Raw genomic sequence first — 18,973 nt, forward strand, 5'->3', positions numbered from 1 at the left:
AACCCCAAAACAGCCCGGAAGTACAAATCGTGTGAATTCACTGTAAATCAAAAGATACCAAACGAAGGCAATCAACACATTATTTTTCACAAATTTTAATTGTGAAATGTGTCAAGACAGTGTGAATAAAAAGTGACCCTGAGAGAAGACTCTCACATTGTACAAAAGTCATGAGGAACTCCCGACATTGCGAATAAGATACATCTATAGAAAATAATAACGATATTTACAAAGTACATTGAAATAAAAGGGAATCTTGCAGTGAATCCCTGAAAGCATCATAAAAACATTGAATAAGATATTTTACAAAATGAATATAGAGACTAGTCAGTCCCACAGTCCCACTACAGAACTGCGCTGCACTCAATTGAGATAATTCAACATTACCTGACGCAAGGTTTTGTTTAACAAAAATCTGAACAATCAGAAAATGCAAAAACATAACATGGCTCAGCTCATACCAGTAATATATTACTTTTTCCTCCACTGGAAATGAAAGTTGTTGTTTTTTTGCTGTTTTTTTCCTGATTGTTTTAACAGAAACCATTCCTGATTAACATCTAGATCATCTTTGGTGAGCAAATGACATTACAAATATGACATTATCACGATCATTATTATGGATAAGGCACACTTTTAAAAATGCCACAATAAGTTAAATTTCCATAATTTATAGCATCATACACTATCTGCTGACAAAAACAGACAATTTTACATAAAAAAAAACAACCTTTTTTTCCCAGTTAAGACTAATGTGCAAGACTTAAGACACTTGTGTGTACTTATCCATGGAGTGTTGCAACCAGTAGTGTGCATCATCACGCTGCAGCTGGCGTCGTACACTATATTATCATTTATACGCTTGCATAGTGAGTGGAACCTGTTTGGCCAGTACCCGCTTCTGTAGTCAGTAGTACATCCAGTGGAAACCACTCTGATGTTATCAGCACCATCACCGTGGCAACGACCTTGACTGTTCACGCCATGACACCCTGTTATGCTGATCAGTAGTCCGACAATTGGGAACGCAGCAGGCTCCGGCTGTTAAAGTGCTCTGGGCAGTCCCCGCGTGGGTTTTGTCCGGGTCACCTTGGTCCGGACCACATGCGATGGTTCCACATGCCGCGTCTGGAGTGGTAGTGGTGGAAGAAGTTGCGCAGGTGGATCCGCTCCACCTCTAATCCGGCCTGGAGGATCCTGCAGCAATGAGACAACAAAGGGCGAAACAGTCAAAGTCCATTTTTTTCATACATTACTCAGAAAATGTTTGCGATATTCAGCTAAACTTAAATGCAGTAACCTCCTGACTACCAGCAATTCAAATTTGTCCTCTGTAGTGGACCATTTTAAACCGAATATTTCCCACCCAGTGTATACGATTGAATTAATTCTTTTTGTGCTCTATAGAGGACATTCACAGCTTTCCAATGATACTAAATGTGTGGGGGTGGGGCTTTGCTACCTTTGATTGCATCACAAAAGAAAATGGCTTCCTCGTCAGTGCAAGCACTTTTTAGGGAAGAGGAAAAGCAAGTGTATAACACTTTTTATTGACCAAATTTAGGCCTTAAATGTTGTTAGCATGTTTTCTATAAGACTCTTAAGAACACATTAAAGTATTGTTTGAATTATTTTAACTGTATTTGAGCCTTGCATTTAAGTTTTAAAACAATGTCCTCTGTAGTGGACACATCATAGCTTAAATTTTTTTTCCAAAAATTTCTTTTACAGTATTCCAGTTACTTCACAAAGATTGGGAAATATCAAAATAAACATGATTGGACAATATTTTTTTTTCCTGGTAGTCAGGAGGCTATGACCTTATTTGAAGTATATTTAATTATGATGGTGTTTTAGTTGTGCTTCACATTTATGGAGGACCAAAACAGCCAAATCCCATCTGCGCCCGCCACTGAAGCAGTGTTTTTATTTATTGATTGATATTTAATTCTATTTATATATTTGTTTTTATATTTATTTTGACATTTATTTTTAGATTTTTTTAATCTCCTTTTAATTTCTGTATTTATTCTTTATTTTGATTTATATATATATATATATATATATATATATATATATATATATATATATATATATATATATATATATAAATACACATATAGTTGTTTTTATTTTCACTTGTATTTATTTATTTATTTATTAATTTTGGCAGTTTTAGGCCTCCATACATATTGCGGTCGTTGAGTGTCTAGTTTATAGTAAACTTGAACAAACCGGTCAAGGAGCTCCCAGTCTTCCCCTCCCCACTTGTTGGTGAACTCCTTGGTGTTCATTCCTCCCACTGCAACCAGGTCAGACTTATAGATACCCAGTAAGCCAAAGCCGTTCACCTCCCAGTAACCTTGAACACAAGCATGGTTGTTAGCGTGTGATGCCACACTGCACTCACTCTCTGGCTTCTCCCCAGATGGGTTCTCCACTACCTCGGCCTTCCAAAGGTGTTGCCCCGCAGTCCAGCCTCATAAGAATGGGCGCAAAGGCCATGAATCCCTCTATGCAGTGTTTCCGAATGCTATCCAAAATGGAGGGAGGGAAGTGGATGTGGAGGTCGCAAAGAAACACAATGCTATGGTCATCCTGAAGGGTAAAAGGGAAAAAAACGACATTCAAACAGAGATGACTCATTGGTGAAAGATCTCGGGTATGGCCACTCACATCTATCAGATCGATGCCTGCTTGGAGACCAGCAGAGCGCTCAAAGTTACCACTCAGCTTCACGTACTGGTACCTAAAGAACGCCACAGACAGTCAAACACTCACCGGACACAATATTAGGTAGAGTTCAAGGGTTTTAGATCAAGCACCACCTCTGAAAATACTTGTCACTCCAAGTATAAGGCCATAATAACCACCATTCTAATAAAATAAGATTGTCAGGATGGCATTTACATTTATATGGTTGTTATTGCGGCAATAGTTTGCAGTATAAAGCTGTAGAGCGCCACAAATGGTGTTGTCAAACAGAATTTTGATATTAAATCACATTACCTGGGGAGGGAAGACTTCTTGAGGGCCATCCTCACATCCATATCAGTGCTGTTATAGTCAGTGATGATGAGGTTAAAGTTGGCGTCACCCGTCGCCTTGAACAGGTCCGCCATGTCATCGATGAGCAGCTGTACCCAGCGAGCCTGGTTTTTCACTGAGGAAGTCAGACAAGCATCACTTCACATTTAGTACAAACAAACGCCATATAAAAGCTTATTTTGATAATCAAACATTCCAGGAACTTGATGGGCCAGCTCATTCGTATTAAGAGGAAATAATTGCTTTTCTTGTATTAACCTATATTTTAACTCATTAAATTACAATTAAACATATATTTTTTAAATGTACAGTACATGCAAAATTCTTAGGAAATTGAAAATTGCTTTCCTTCTCCTACCACACCTTGAAAATACCTTTTCAAGTATTTTTTAATTTTCAAGTAATTAATATACTCATTTGGATCTATATTTATTCATATGTGTACGTTTATCTGGTTGGTTGAAACTGTTTAATAAGTTTAATAGAATGAATCATAATAAAATAACTATATATACACCCTAGAACTAGGGACACTTGGCAAAGAGTAGAAATTGTATAGGATTTGCATAAAATAGGTTGTAACAGATTCATTTTTTTCCAAGTATATCTAAGTTCCTTCTAATCTATACACCTGCACTTTTGCACTTTATTCCCATTAATTCCCTCTCATGCACCAACCGCAATTACGGATCAACTCATGCTAAGTCGACCATACCTGGCACTATGAAATGGACCATGGCTACCGGGTTCCAGCGGAAGCCGACCGGGTTGCACAGCACCAGCTGAGGTTTGGCCCGCCGGGAGTCCTGCCTGCGTGCGCGAGCGCGTTGGTGGCGTACCAGAACGTAGATGTAGTGCGAAAGGCGCAGCAGCTGGCCCTTAGTGTCTTTCAGCTCCAGCTCCAGGAGGTAGCGGCTGCCATGGGCGCCGTCCAAATGCTTCTCCACGTTAACCACACGGACCAGCGTGAAGGGGCTGCACGCACCCACAAACACACACACATTAGACAAATTGTAGTTATTATTTATGCAAGCAAAGACACACTCACTTTCCATGCTTCTTGTTCAGTTGAGCCAAAAAAGCCTTGGCGACTGGAAAAGCGTCATTGGAACCCAGCAGCAGGTTTCCCGAGATGTTGCAGAGCAGGTTGATCCAATCGGAGCGCATGGCCTGCAGGTCCACGTGATGGAGCTGGAAGGTCTGACTCCAGTCCACCTCTGCGTCAAACACGGGTGCCGGGGTCAGGTCCTCGTCTTCCTCCGGTTCCCAGAAAGAGTCCGTGTCGACGTCGCTGCTATCGGTCCTGTTCTGCCTGTTGGGAACCTCAGTGGGAGCTGGCTTTGGAGCATCAGTGTTGACAGGCTGGAGAGACTTTTTATATTTCTGGACGTAGGTTTTGTTGGTTTTAACATTTGTCCGTCTGGAGGTTATGTGCTTTGGAGCAAGTTTCTTTTTCTTCAAGGGAGGCTTGAGCTGTTGTGTTTTTTCCACTGATTTATGATTTGGCCCTTTTGCAGATTTTTGCCTACCCTTTGGTTTTACATTAGCTGCTATTTTAACAGGTCGCTTCTGCTGCTTGGTGCTTTCCGTGGCCACCAAGTGAACAATCTCAGCTACTCTCTTCTGCTGAGTTACTCCTCGACCCATCTCAGCTTTATGACGACTGCCGTAAGCTGACTTTTTCAAAGTGTCGTTTGCGTCATTCAAAGCCAAGGAAGAGAGTTTACGTCTCCATTTCAGTGCGTAGTCATCGTAATCATCTCCATAGTCGGGGAGAGGACCCCGCTTTAAAGCAGCTTTGGCCTCCATCTGGCCTTGATACATGTCCCTGCCAAACTTGTTGTCCTCCCCCAGAATTGACTTTCTCTTCTGGAAGCTGTAGTCTGACATAAGGAGAAGACGGAGAGATGGTGAGAACAGGAATTATAATTTAAAAGAGATAAACAGAAAAAAAACCAGGAAAAAAATAGAAAACAAAGAGAAATATGAAAACGAAAAATAAACTAAAAGAAGGGGGGGAAAAATGAATGCTAAATATATATATTTTTTAAAGGCAAAAAATACCACCGGCTGCGTTTTTCTTTTCCAACTCATCAGGTCGATCTAGTCTCATGTATCGAGAAAAGCCAAACCTGGAAGAAGTTACAGGTTTAAATTAGATATCCAACATGTCCACTTCCATATCTCTAGTAAAACATAAAATGTTTATTAATCCTTTATTTTGCGGTGGACTTAAAACACTATGGTTTAACTATGGATAAATCAAGAGATCAACATTTTAGCTTTTATTTCCAGGCACAGTATTTACGTCAAGATCCGATACACAATTAAGCCGATAATTTTTGTGTTTGAAACCGGCCATTTTTCATATGAGCAAAATTATTGGAACATGTGACTGACAGAAAAGTGTGTCCTACTACTGTACACGGATATCTGATATATATATCTGATCCAGATAGAAATAAAAATAGATATTTACATACTTCTTCATGTAGTTGGGGTTCTCTGAGTAGAAGCAGCTGTTCTCTCCTTCCATGTGTGTCAGTCGAGTGTAGTCGTTGGGATATACGTAAGACATGTGGACCTGGGGAATCCGTTTACAGAGTCAGTAACCACAACATTGCCATGTGAAGAAAAGTTATCTTTACAAGAATAATTTTGCGTGACAAGGAAGTAACAATAATTTCCAACTCCTTCCCTCCTGGAGGCGCTGTTGAACTGTGCAAACCAAAACCAGCAGACATTTAGACAGCTTTTTCCTTGCCATTTAATACATCTCTATATATTGCCATGATTTTACTGTAGTCAACATTTGCTCACTTCTGTTGTAAATCAAGTATTAGTATTGCACACTATATTGTTTTAAACCTTTCTGTACTGCATATTTTTGCACAGTGTAAGTCTTACATGTATAATTAGTTGTAGTGGTCATTTTATGTGAATATCAGCAACAACTGGCAACAAATTTCTTGTTTAATTAAATACACAAGAAATTTGTTGTCGGCAGTTATATAGTTGGTAGTATAAATCATAAAAACGATCCTGATTTTGATACTGCAGTAGTTAATTTCAAAAAGTGAAATACTGATTTTATGTACTTTCACGACAAACAGAGTGAAGTACTCCATGATTTTATAATTTTCTATGATATACAAATTTAATGCGATGTAACTGTTAATAAGATAAAAAATAAAAACTGCTTAAAAATAATATATATATAAAAAAATAAAAACAACCTTACATTATGCTGTACAGTTCTACAGCCGTGAAACCAAATAACACAGCCATTGTTAACGATGATAAATTAATATCTCAATCAAGACTACTTATCTCTATAAAGGCAGAATTTTTAAAACAACTCATGCTAGATTTTTTTTTCCCACAATACGCATAAGAATAATACATACAAACTGAAGTCCTTGGTATCGAGTGATGGGAAAGTCTTTGATGGTGTAGCTGGGCTTGTACAAGCAGTTGGGCAGAACGTCTTGCAGGAAACTGCCGTCTATCAAAGGCACTGGGAACAAACACGGCACACGGATGTCAGGGGGGATTAAAAGGACAAAAGAAACTTTTGGACCTGTGAAAAAAAGCCTGGAACCTTGATGGAAGGCGTCTCGTGGGTCTTCTTTCAGGAGGTCTGCAGTGGTGGCGCTGCGCTTCCGCGGAGTGCCACTTCGGTGGCTCGCGACCGTTTGCGGGATGTGCGAAACGTCGCTCATTAGCAATGCCGACTCATCTGCGGGAAGAAGCCACGGGGCGGTAAAAAGCAAGCGTAAGCTTGTAAAATAGGACACGTCTTTTGTGGATCATGAGTCACAGTGAGATGATTACTATTGTACAGTGAACCCTCAACAATTTGTCGTTTGCTCTTCACAAGTTCACTTTCCCCACCTACTCATCTCCACTATTTTATCTGCTCTTTCAGAAACACCCTAAGATACCGTCACCTGACCATTTTTCTTACACGCTCCGTCAATCATGTGCTAAGTAAATATCTCAATGAATTTTCTTTTTTTATGCGTGGCGTACATTTGCTGTGCACTGAGAAGTTGAAAACAGTGCGCAATTGCTCCAGCACTTGGATTTGTATCTGTTTCCGTTTTGCAGCAATCAGCATTAAATTAAAATATAGTAAAAATTTCATCATTATACACAAATGTGTTGAAAACAGTGGGGAAAAGAGCTTATTGCAACATGGCCCTGGATGATCTCTTATACTCTGCTGCCACCTGGTGGCCGTTTTTTGTAATAACTACCATCACTTTAAGTGACCTCTTCAGGTCAGAGGCTACATCGAAGCCTTCCGTATGGTCTAGCATAAAAAATAAAATAAAAAATAAACCATTTAAAAAAATGTATAAACACATTTTTGGGACCATGGCAATATTTAAAATAGAACGTTTTGGGGAACAAATGAGTTAAGAGGGAGCATTTCCTGCTACCCTAATGAGGACAAACACTATAGAAAAACAAATCTGATGGTGGGCTTTTGCACGTCACTGTATTACCTCAACGTGCAGATACTTACTAACATAGAGGGAGATGTAGTTGGAGTCAATGACCATAAACCTCAAGTCCTCAAACAGCTTCCACTATACCAAAATAAACACAGGGAGTTTAGTTGTAGTGTCCACTTGAATGCCGACTTTGAAACGAGGTTGTAATTTTTTTGCCGCTATATATATAATATGAGGTACTTACAGCCACTTCCACATGGTCAGTGCCTCTGTCATTCTGTTTGTGGATCAGCTCGAAAAAGTACCTCCTATGAACAGAAAGTCTGTAAAGCAGAAGTAGATACAACAATGTTGAAGTGCATTTCCTAGCAGGAACATGCAAATGTTAATCCTTCAAATCCACTACTTGATTATGTATTTAAGGTGCTGTTTATGTGAAATAGACCGTGGAGGGAAGTCATTATTTTGTCCTGAGTTTGGTCAAAGAAAGGAGGTCTCCAGTTGGTTATGTATTAATAATAGTAGACAGAATATCAATCGCCAATATCAGTATCAAAAGGTGTGGCTCAATGTCAGTCTCCAGAGTGCAATGATTTCTCCACCAAGCACTAAACGTTTTTTGTTGGGGGTCAAATATTTCTTTTACTAAAAAAACAAACAAAACAAAACAAAAAAAAAACAAACAAAAAAGATTTTACAGCTTTAATGTGACGTTTTAATGCATCTTTGCTTTGTTAATTCCTCTTTGAAAGTGAGCAAACAAACTTAGCAGGGGATCAAATAATTATTTCCCCCTACTCTATATATATCACAATTGCTCATATTTCCCATGTTTGTGTCATGAGTCATTGTGTCATGGCTTCTTCATACTAGTAAGCCCTATTAAATGTGCTTCAATGAAGACACCCAACAGAGGCTGACATTCTCGCGACATTGAGGCAGTCACATCATTGTGGGCTAACAGCCAGTGATGTTGCAAACTATGCAACCCAAGCATCTTTATATGTGTAACCAAGAAAATCTCCCAGCAGGTTCCAGTCAACCACACACGCATGACTAAACATTCCGTGATACGAGCACCGAGGCCATACAAAAGTTGACTCATAGTGAGAATTTTCGTCATATACCATTAAGAGAGTACAGATATACGTATATTTTCCCCAAAAAATGAGATAATGTGTGTTTGAACGTTGAGAAATGATGTCAGCTTGAGGAAATACCAGAAAGGCAGGAATGCGCAATGTACTGCATATCATAGTCTATACAGGCAAGCCCCACTTGCCATGAATATACGTCAAAGTGGTAATGTTTTCAGTCAAGCTGGTTTATTTTTAACTTCTCGATTTGAAAATTTGCAGAAACAAATGGTGTAATGAGAATTTATTTATTTACCTGTTGCAGTGATTGTAACAAACCTATTGAATGAGAATTTAGCTCCTGCCAGTGACACCATTAACTATGTGAACCACAAAGGTATACCTTTGCATTTTTTTTTAACTTCTTGGTAATATTTATTGATAAACTTTTTAGCTGTCAAGTCATGTGAGGCGAAACTTAATTATGCAAAATAATTTAACTGTTCCACAATTCAGCAAAATTTAGTACAGGTCCTCATAGACATTTTGTTAAACAGGCAGCTGACATTATTTACTCAAGACATCCAACTATTTCTTTGCAATTGAGGAAAAAGTCAAGCATCCAAAATATGTCCACTCTAACTCAAAAAGGAAACAGGGTAGTATGTTTTCAAGAGCTTCAAGAGGAAACAGGTTTGTTTTATTTAAGAGTTGCTTACTGGCCACGCCATGCCTGCACCCTCACTAAAATGGACTCACTGAGTTGCTTTGGAGATCTGACTGGCATATTTCTCGAACTCGCCTGGGGCTGTCCACTCAGATCCGGTCTAGAAAGATAGGAAATGATAAAAACACACGCGGGCCTTGAACCACTCCTTTTTTTTTCCCCCTGTTCAATGAAGACAGAGGTTCGTACCTTTCCAACCCATGCGAGTAACTGCAGATGGGCGGGAGAGTCGTTTGTGCTGAGCCAAAATTCCGAGTTGTCGTTAGAGCTCAGGGCAAAAACAAATTCTCCTGAGAAGAGCAAAGAAATAAAAGATGTTGCAGAGTCACGACAGGACGATGGATACGATTCATGTCGGGACAAAGCCGAGGTGTTGTACCGTCAGCGTAAGGATGTAAATAACCGAAGATCCGGAGACCGTAGTTGGTCCACTGCGGAGAGACGGCTAGCTTGCGCACTGTGGTCCTGGACTGGAAGAAAGAGGCAAGAGCGGAAAGCCCGTCATGATCTCAAGTCATGGGAAATGAGGATCTAGCATGTGGATGTGGAATGTACCAAGACTGCAAACAGCTGTTAGCATGTGTTTGTCAGAAGTCACACAATGTTGACAATAAGTGCGATGTGGAGCACTGATAATAATAGTGGTAAATGACTCCGTATAATCGAGTGAATTGCATGCAGACTAGCACTCACATGGGGGTGCAGCGGGTAGTGCAGGTTGCGCCGTAGCCCGTCTGTGGAGCTGCCGCACCAGTCCTCAAACACATGCAAATTGGCCTGGCCCTTATACTGAGAGGTGAGAGAGTGTCAGTTAGTCATCAAGCAAACATCTAACCTACCTCAGCAGAACAGAAGCACACAAACACACATTAACGCTCGCATGTTACCGCAGATATATGTTTTTTTGCAGCCTTAGCAACCACTGTACTGTCAAGGACCCACATACACTCCATTCTAGCGTATCTGCACAATCTGTGGTACACTACGGAAACTTTGTGAAACGTTCATGGCAGCAGCCAACCACTGGTGTTTAAGTGAATGTGAGGCTTAAACTGTAAAAATAAAAAGCAGTCCATTTACCATAACCATTTATTTTTGGTATACTGTACTCAACTGGTGGATGCTTTTAATTACAGTCATCCACACATAAAATAATCTCCATTTTTTTGTTTATCTCTTGAGTTGAAGCAAAAAAACTGGATAATATTATCACCCTCCTAAAATAAAGACCAAAGTAATTTTTTTTCTATGTGTTTTACGCCGTGCATTGTCTTTGAGTAGAAATCATCTCCACTAATAAAAGATAAGAAGGTGAACATAAAACCTCTGTGACATCTGCTAACGAGGACATATTATTTGAGCAGCATGTGTATCCTGCATGTGCATATGTACTCTGCATACTGTACACTGTGTATATAAACAGACAAGAACAAAGCTGCAGAAAGACAGCCTCCTCCCATGTCATGGTCGTAGTATTGCATCATTAGTAGCAAAATGGTAGCACAACTTCACGTGCACAGTGGTTGCTTGACATAAAGAATTTTAAACAATTCTGCTCAAAAGCCTGTTATCCATTAACAAAAGTCATTTCCTTATTTTTGTTTATGTTTAAAGGGCTGGAATTCCTGACACTTTACATGTGTATTAAAGTTGTACTCTGAGCAAAATCTAAATATTGTATAAATTTATGAGTCTTAAATTACCACATCCCATGACATCATACGGTTGAGGATGCCAATAGGCTAAGTAGCTACTGAGCTAACAACACAGATGCACAGAAAGGATAGGTAAATACAGTGGCATGCTAAATAGCATGTTACCGAGACAGGCACAGCTGTAACACAGATAGATGGACAGACTGACAAAATGCTGACTGATACGTGCACTAGTCAGAGTCAGAGACCACACTGTGAAAGCCGACCACTACGTTCGCTAAGATCTTCTCCTTTGGGTATCCGTACCAGAAAGGTGGCGGCAAAACATGTCAGCGTCCTGTATGATGCGGCGCGACTCCTGTAATATAATTAGCGAGTACTAGACCCTACGATTATATTAAAAAAATGTAGACTACGTTGATGTGATCGAATTTTTTTTTTTTGTGTGTGTGTGTATATTATTGAATTTTAGAGTGGGTTGTTAAAATGAATGAACATTGGGCGAAAAAATGTTTTTGAAAATTCTACACACTGTCCCTTTAAAAGACAGATGTCAAGTTGGCAATGTATTAGCTAGCTAGCTAGCAAGCAAAACTTTTGAGACAGACCGACACCTACAGCTCCTTACTGAACAAACTACCACTACAAACACTGAAAGCATCAAAACTATGTACGAAGTGATGTGGAGTTATGTACTTAAGAAAAAAAGGTGAAATAACAGAAATCATGTTTTATATAATAGATTCTTCAAAATAGCCATCCTTTACTTTTACTTTACTTTTAACTTTTTTTTTTTTGCATACTCTTGGCATTCTTACCTCTGGGAAGACTGTTGGAAAACCCTTTCAGGTCCTTTTGAAGCTCATCGAGAGAATACCAAGAATGTGCAAAAAATAATCAGAAAAAAGGGGTGGCTATTTAGTCATGTACTTATTTTATTGTTTTCTCCTTTCTTTGTTAATACATAACTTCACGTGTTTGGTAGTTGTCTTCATAGTTTTGATGCCTTCAGTGAGAATCTACAATGTACATAGTTACGAAAATAAAGCAAATGTATTGAATGAGAAGGTGTGTCCAAACTTTTGGCCTGTACTGAACATACTGTGTCTACTTAACTAACTACAAAGACAAACAAAACAGATCCAACCGCCCATCCATCAGTACCGCATATACTCAGTAACAAGCTAATTAAGATGGATAGACAGGGATACAGACAGACATATACTATATACTGGACAGACAGAATTAGAAATAGTTACCATACTTAACTAAATTTAGACAATTCCTCGCCGTAATTGTATTTCGTTACGTGTCGTGAACAATGATGATGCACTTCCTAAACAAAAATGTAGTTCACTTTGGCATCTCTGAGATTATAATGAGTAAAATACATGTAAATCAAAATTAAAGAGGGAGCCACTCAGACACATGCATACAAACATGTCGTGTACACACACATGCACACCTCTGGTTTCCAGGCTTGCGGCATAAATCCGGAATCTTCCGCTCCAACCTGGAAAATACACATCATTAACATAACTGTGCAACGCACATGCACACACAAACACACGCATGGACGCATATTGCACAGTAGGGGTGTTAAAAAAAAAAAATCGATTCGGCGATATATCGCGATACTACATCGCGCGATTCTCGAATCGATTCAATAATCGGCAGAATCGATTTTTTTTTATTTTATTTTTTTTTAGGATTCACACCTTGAGCATGGAAGAATGTTATATGAACGGAACATTAAGCCTTAATATTTTATTTTAATGCTGTTCAAACATGAAACAGATTACAACCTCTATAAGACTGAAATTTCAGATAAATAAATAATACATTTTCATATAAATCTTACACTCTACAAGCTTACTGATTAGTATTTTCTAAATTTGAATGAAAAAAAATCGCAACAATCGACTTATAAATTCGTATCGGGATTAATCGGTATCGAATCGAATCGTGACCTGTGAATCGTGATACGAATCGAATCGTCAGGTACGAGGAAATTCACACCCCTATTGCACAGCACAATCATCACCGTTTTTTCCGGGCTTACCCATTGGTCATACAGGTTGCTCCTCCAGCCGCTGCCGTCATCTGGAATGGAACCTGCAGAACCAATAAAAGAAGTTCGAAAAGGCTTGCAAAAAATGTCTAAAAATAGACTGCACTTTGCTTGAGATTGAGGGTACTTTGAGTGGAAAAAAAAGTCACTAAATTACCACCCTAGAACAGGAAATGGACATAATAAGCAATACACGAGTCTGGAATATGTGGCTAAATTGAAAATAATACAAAAGAAACAGAATATGCACTAGAAAATTATCTGTGTTTTTGTCATATGTGAAGAGATTCAACTCTCCCAAACACAAATTGTAAACACCTTTAACACATCAAATAAAATGCTACACGTTTTTATGTAGCGTGAAAGACGGAGCGACAGATAGTTTGCTAACTTGCAAGCTAACTAGGCGGACAGACAGATACAGGCATACTTTTAGATAGAGTGGCTAGCAAGACAGATGGCGATCCAACTAGGTAAAATACCAACACAGAGATATGCATAGCAAGCTGGCTTGAAAGACCAAGAGATAAACAGACACAGTAGCTAGAGTTACTTAACTAGCAAGCTAACTAGACAGATACACCGTCAACCCAAGACAGACTGCCGAAGTAGATAGAAAACTAGCTAAATGGCAATCTTAAACATTTAACTGTATGCATTTTAGAGTCCCGAATCCCAAATAGCCTATTACCCCCCAAAATCAAACGAACTTTGCAAATAAGCGAAGTGTTTAAATATCATGAGGAAGTAATTGAATGTTGAGCCAGTTCCTGTCATATAGGACTAATCTCACTGTAACTTCTCAGTTTAGCCACAAAACAGATGAAAAACAATTACGAGGAGGTCTTAAAATTCTGATGTCACTTGTCACCAGCTTCATACAAGGTGATTTCCTCCAATTCTACTTGCTAGGCTTCCCCCTCAATCGATTTTACATCAGTTTTCCACTCTTAGCGTTTTGATTCCACTGCTTTTATGCTTTTACGTCTAGCATTGTTCCGACACCGGTATCGGGAGAGGTCCACGCAACTTGGCCAAAAATCACACTTCTTCATCTTTCAAATGACGAATTCTGGTGTGTTTATGTTTTTGAGGACCTGAGGCGTGAGCAAGGGTTCAGAGCTTCCAGAGTTTCATAAAATGAAGGCTGTCATTATCTCAGGGGCGGAGACACCCAAACCCTTGGGGTTTGGGAAGTAATTCTAAGGGTGGTGGTTAAGAGTATTTTTATCTCCATCTGGCTCCTTCTTCGTCCACAACGCCCAGCAGAGACTCAACGTTGCTAACGACTTCAAGCATCAATCAGTCACTATTGTTCCTAAATGACTGGTTGGTGCAAATAATGGCTTGAATGTGTTAGTGGTGCTCAGTTAACATTGAGAATGAAAAAATACATTTGATCCAGTTTTCAAACTGTAATTACAATTGTTTACATATTTAGCATCTGAGAGTAGTTTTCGACATAGAAAACAAATACAGACGACATGATGATTCCTCTTGTTCTAAAATGTTTGTTTTCATTCTCATATTTATGCATTTTTGTCACGTGAAATTGAAAGTCCTACATTCCTGTACAGAACCCAACCTAAGCCTATTCTATCTGAACTGACCCTAATTTAAGACGTTTGCACACAATTATACTACAGTTAGATTTAATCCATCACTGCGCATATTGTTGACTTAGTCAACGTGCAAAACATTTGCAACTTGGTGTCAAAACTAGTTTGTGTTTTCTTTGTGTTCCCAGCTTTACTACCTTCAACCACTCATAGCCATTTCACCACAAAGGACATTTATTAACTGCTTTGTTTTCTTTTCCCTAAAGCATTTTTGTGACCTGCAAGAGGAGCAAAAAACAGAGTAGCTTTGTTCGAAGACAAAGTGCGTGTGCAAGAGACGTGGCTGCTAAGCATGAGTCTCGAGCCTCTCGACATAAAAAGTTGTTCAAACTAATGATCACTTTTAAATGTAGGGAATTATTAATTTGCCGAAAAATATCCTTACAATGGCCTTTTTATTTAACCATTTATGACTCAAACATCTTCTAATTACCAGATTAGCACCTTAGCTGTTCACAATGGGTACAAGGCTCTGGCCAATAGTTTTCACAACGGATTCGGGTTTGAATGTCCCGCCCTCTGTCTGCAGATGTGACATCATGTGGCGCATTGTGTATGTGAATTTCCTTTTCCGTCAATAGGTGGCAGTATCGATTCGAAATTCAAATTTTTGAACATTTACTTGATTTACAGGAAATTTACAGGAAATGTGAATTTCTTCATTTTTATTATTACTTTTTATTATAAATCTTTATTAGTTTTCATTCATTATTAACCATGCTGGTAGTTTTGCATTTGTTTTAGTTTTACTGTAACTTTGATGTTATGGAATAATTGATAGGATAATCAATTCTAAAAAGATTCACGAGTGACTGCTCTAGTTTGGTGAATGCACGTATGAAACTTGCAGGGTTCAGTATCTCCAGCAATGTTAACCACTGACCTAGAATTAGACTTTCAGATGCAATCCAATAGAATAATGTTGAAAAATGAGCATTAAAGTGCCATGAATTCCACATTGACATTTTTGCATTTTCCTCTCCATTGTGACTTGCATCAAGTGTCAGTCATTCCTATGTAAAGGAGAGGAATGAATAGTGAGGCGACCCCTGCCTCGCATCACAGCTCTTAGCGTGTGTTTACACGTCAGGCTTTGTTCAAACGGAGCGAGCGGTAGAGTGTATGAGTCACGTGTTGTCATTTCCACACTGTTCTCATCTGCATCCCTGAAGCTCTGCTGTTAAAACCCACACGGTGCAAATAAAGGTAAAGAAGACGGCAGGAAGTGCGGTTAGCCGACATGAGACGCTTCCCTCTGATGTGAGGAGTAAAACTGTGACGCGAACTCCTGACCCCCCCATAATTGACCCCCACACAGCAACTCTCTCACGGTTGGCGTGTCTATTTCCAAAGAACCTCTGCTCTTGTTTCACCTGCGTTAGCATTCACTCATTCAGCCAACTTGAGCTTAAAAAAAAAAATCAAAGGCTGAAAGAGACTGTCTGCAATGCTTAACAATTCAGTTAATATTTAAACACATTTCATTGGATTGCGCACAACGGTGAGCAGATTTATGTCAGAGTTAAGCGAGGAGCTAAATATTTTTGCTGACACTGACATACATTTGGTTTTGTTTCGGGGTTTTTTTTTGCATTTTATTCCAAATACAGTCAAACCTCGGTTTTCGAACATAATCCGTTCCAGAAGGCTGTTCCAAAACCGAATGGTTCGAAATCCGAAACAATTTTTCCCACTATGACAAGAATAGAATATTGCCAAATTAAAATTATTATTATTATTATTATTATTATTATTTTATCAGACGTGATCTGGGCTTTCAAGGGTCACCCAAATGGCACACTTTATGTTCGGATAAACCCCTGTTTTGGAAAATCCTGTGTAAAATGCTCATTTTCTGCAGTATTATTGTCAAACTTGAACTGGTATTAGGGAAGAACTTGAGATTTGATCCTGTAGGGTTTTCAAGTCCAATCACCATTCTACATTCATTTCAAGGCAGATTTTGTGAAAAACAATTAGACGAACATAACATCTTTTTTTTTTTGTATTCAAACTTCTATTACTCAGTGCCAGGAGCACTTAAACAGATTCTGACTGTTGGGGAGAAAAATTCAAAGTGTTATTTTTTAAAAAGACACCAAAATTATACTGAGAATCCAAATGGTTCAAGAACAGCTTCAAATTTACTTTGGATGCACCTTTTGTAGGTGTTTTCGGCAAAAATGACAGGAATAATAAATGGTAGAGTTGTTATATGTGTTTTGTTTTTTTAAACTTCAAAAACGTATTTATAATTTTATGTGTTTTTATGTGAGCGCATACAGAAGGCTTTGATGCAGCCTCTGACCTGAAGAGGTTGCTTAAAGCAATGGTACTGGTAAGAGATCAACCAGGGCCATGTTGCAACAAGCTCTTTTTGCCAGTGTTTTCAACAGGTTTGTGAATAATGATGAAACTTAGCTATATTCGAACGCTAATTGCTGCAAAACGTAAACAGATACAAATATACTTTTTTTTTCCTTATGAAAGAAGAGAATCTAATCATTCTTTTGGCAGGTTCCATGTTTAGAACACAATTCTATATGGGCCTTGTGAAATCAGTCAAAATCCAGTCAAACTACCGGGAGCAAAAGTGGTTGTTTCATTGAAAATAGCTGGGAGTCAATGAGTTAACCTTCCTGGAAGGTGCATGTCAAACTCACCAGAGCCTTCTCTCCACGCTGTGGCCGCGACCATCTCGTGGTAGACGGCCACCGCTGCGACCAGCAGAATGGCCCCGAACAGAACACAAATTCTGTTCCTCCGCAGTTTCTTCACCGGGAAAAACATGGTTATCATCTCGGCACTCAGCTGGCAGCCCCCCCGGGGTTATTCATCGGCTTTGCTGTTGGTAGTCCTCCCTGGTGGAAAGGACACTACCGTCTCTCGGTCCTAGTCCGTCGCCGGTGCTTCTGTCCTGGCGAATGCGCGCGCGCCACTACCGGCCAGGTTGTCCCCGGTGCGCTCGTGCCTCGGTCGCTTCCATTCCGGCGGCAAACAAGTTATAACTAAGTAATTAACCTGTGGGAAAATGTTTTAAAGAGACTTTTTCTTACAAGTTGCTCTAACTCGTTTGATGCTGAACAACACTTTCACGACACCTTCGTCCTCCAAACGCGTACGACTCCAAACCAGAACTACATTCTCACGACGTTTGCAGCTAAGAAGAAGAACGGAAATCGACTTAATTAAAAAAAAAAAAATCAAAGCAATATTAATGGAGGGGAAATTCTCAAAGCAAAGTACTATCACACTAAATTGCTACTCTAACCGCGGAATAAGCGGTTTATACCCGTGCTGAAACAATAACTGAAACTTTTCATTTGAGTGGGACTGTAATATAAAATAAGTTTTATTTTGAAAGAGCGTCTTCAGAAAACGCTGTTGTTTAGGATACATTGCTGTAACTTGACTCTCTACCTTCCAGCGTAAGATAACGCCTCATGTTTCTTTGCCTTGGCTTTTAACGATACCTGTTGCAGGTTAAAGTGAGGCGTTGGCAAACAGTGTCTCTTTTTAAGAGCACAGATTTTACAGCTGGGCCCCATACATTGCAAGAGGTATAAGGACACAGAGAACAATAATAATGTTGTGTTTTATTAAACTGTTTGGGGCACAAAAGGCTATCCTGGCACAAATGAACGGCCTTTTGGGGAGTCACAACTTGACCGAAAAGATAAATTAATGGATGGACGGACAGACAGACAGACAAGTTTGTTTGCCCTTTGTACATTTGCTTGTTCACGCTTCGGGAATTTGTTTCGAAGCAACACATTTTAGGGCTACTTTGACATACAGTATCTGGGGCATTTCTGATATTTATGCAATGCAAATGCTTCCTTACAAATTGGAAAAAAAATATATATTGCTTTTGCCTGTGACTAACATACAAACCAGGCTGATTGTTGTCAAAAAACATCTCACCACATTTTTAAATAATAATAAAACAAAAAAACACTCCTCACAAATTAAATTACAATTATCCAAAAGTCCGATGCTTTTCAATGAGCGGAGGGTCATTTCACCGAGCAAGACTGCCATTTTGACTTGTGACGTAATCTCGTAATTGTCTATTCTAATTTGCCAAAATTGGAAGCAGGTATCCTGGACCAACTCAAATGGGCTATGCTAAATTGTGAAGCTTTTTTTTGCTTACACCATTAAATATGGGTGATTTAGTCTGATGTTGAGCTCAAGGATTCCCCATGAAGAGATGCGAGGAGCCATTAATTATAATTATGGAGGTTGTATATTTTTGCTCTGAGCTAGAGTCAAGTGTCAGTGAGTAGGAAAAAAAAACCATACATATACAAGTAA

The 18,973-nt window shown here is 39.1% G+C and overlaps 1 protein-coding gene across 4 annotated transcripts; it reads right to left on the bottom strand.

Annotated features, from left to right (window-relative positions):
* Nucleotides 1-79: 79 nt before the first annotated feature.
* On the bottom strand, nt 80-17,775 carry b4galnt3b (beta-1,4-N-acetyl-galactosaminyl transferase 3b). Of its 4 annotated transcripts, none has more exons than XM_077517025.1 (20): nt 17,320-17,775; nt 13,029-13,081; nt 12,432-12,479; nt 10,005-10,100; nt 9,691-9,781; nt 9,501-9,601; nt 9,344-9,411; nt 7,753-7,831; nt 7,580-7,643; nt 6,650-6,787; nt 6,456-6,565; nt 5,532-5,632; nt 5,113-5,180; nt 4,097-4,931; nt 3,764-4,023; nt 3,010-3,163; nt 2,677-2,749; nt 2,445-2,598; nt 2,236-2,362; nt 80-1,197 (listed from the first exon to the last, which is right to left on the bottom strand). In XM_077517025.1, exons 1-20 carry the CDS (start codon nt 17,453-17,455, stop codon nt 1,086-1,088), a joined length of 2,868 nt encoding a protein of 955 aa, XP_077373151.1. In that variant the 5' UTR covers nt 17,456-17,775; the 3' UTR covers nt 80-1,085. The 4 variants fall into 4 exon arrangements, with proteins under 4 accessions (XP_077373151.1, XP_077373153.1, XP_077373152.1 ...); XM_077517027.1 differs by having other exon boundaries at nt 12,422-12,479; nt 17,320-17,466; XM_077517026.1 differs by lacking the exon at nt 2,236-2,362 and having other exon boundaries at nt 2,411-2,598.
* Nucleotides 17,776-18,973: the final 1,198 nt, after the last annotated feature.

The sequence above is a fragment of the Festucalex cinctus genome, chromosome 3 (genome assembly GCF_051991245.1).
Source record: "Festucalex cinctus isolate MCC-2025b chromosome 3, RoL_Fcin_1.0, whole genome shotgun sequence".
NCBI classification, from domain to species: Eukaryota; Metazoa; Chordata; class Actinopteri; order Syngnathiformes; family Syngnathidae; genus Festucalex; species Festucalex cinctus.

What these genes read in the sequence shown, in the direction of transcription:
- b4galnt3b (XM_077517025.1), bottom strand. Translation starts at nt 17,455, where the DNA reads ATGATAACCATGTTTTTCCCGGTGAAGAAACTGCGGAGGAACAGAATT. An exon ending in CGCAAGCCTGGAAACCAGAG is followed by an intron (nt 10,101 to 12,431) that starts GTGTGCATGTGT and finishes CTCACCTCTCAG; the next exon opens with TATAAGGGCCAGGCCAATTT. An exon ending in AAGAAGTCTTCCCTCCCCAG is followed by an intron (nt 2,750 to 3,009) that starts GTAATGTGATTT and finishes GGCGTTCTTTAG; the next exon opens with GTACCAGTACGTGAAGCTGA.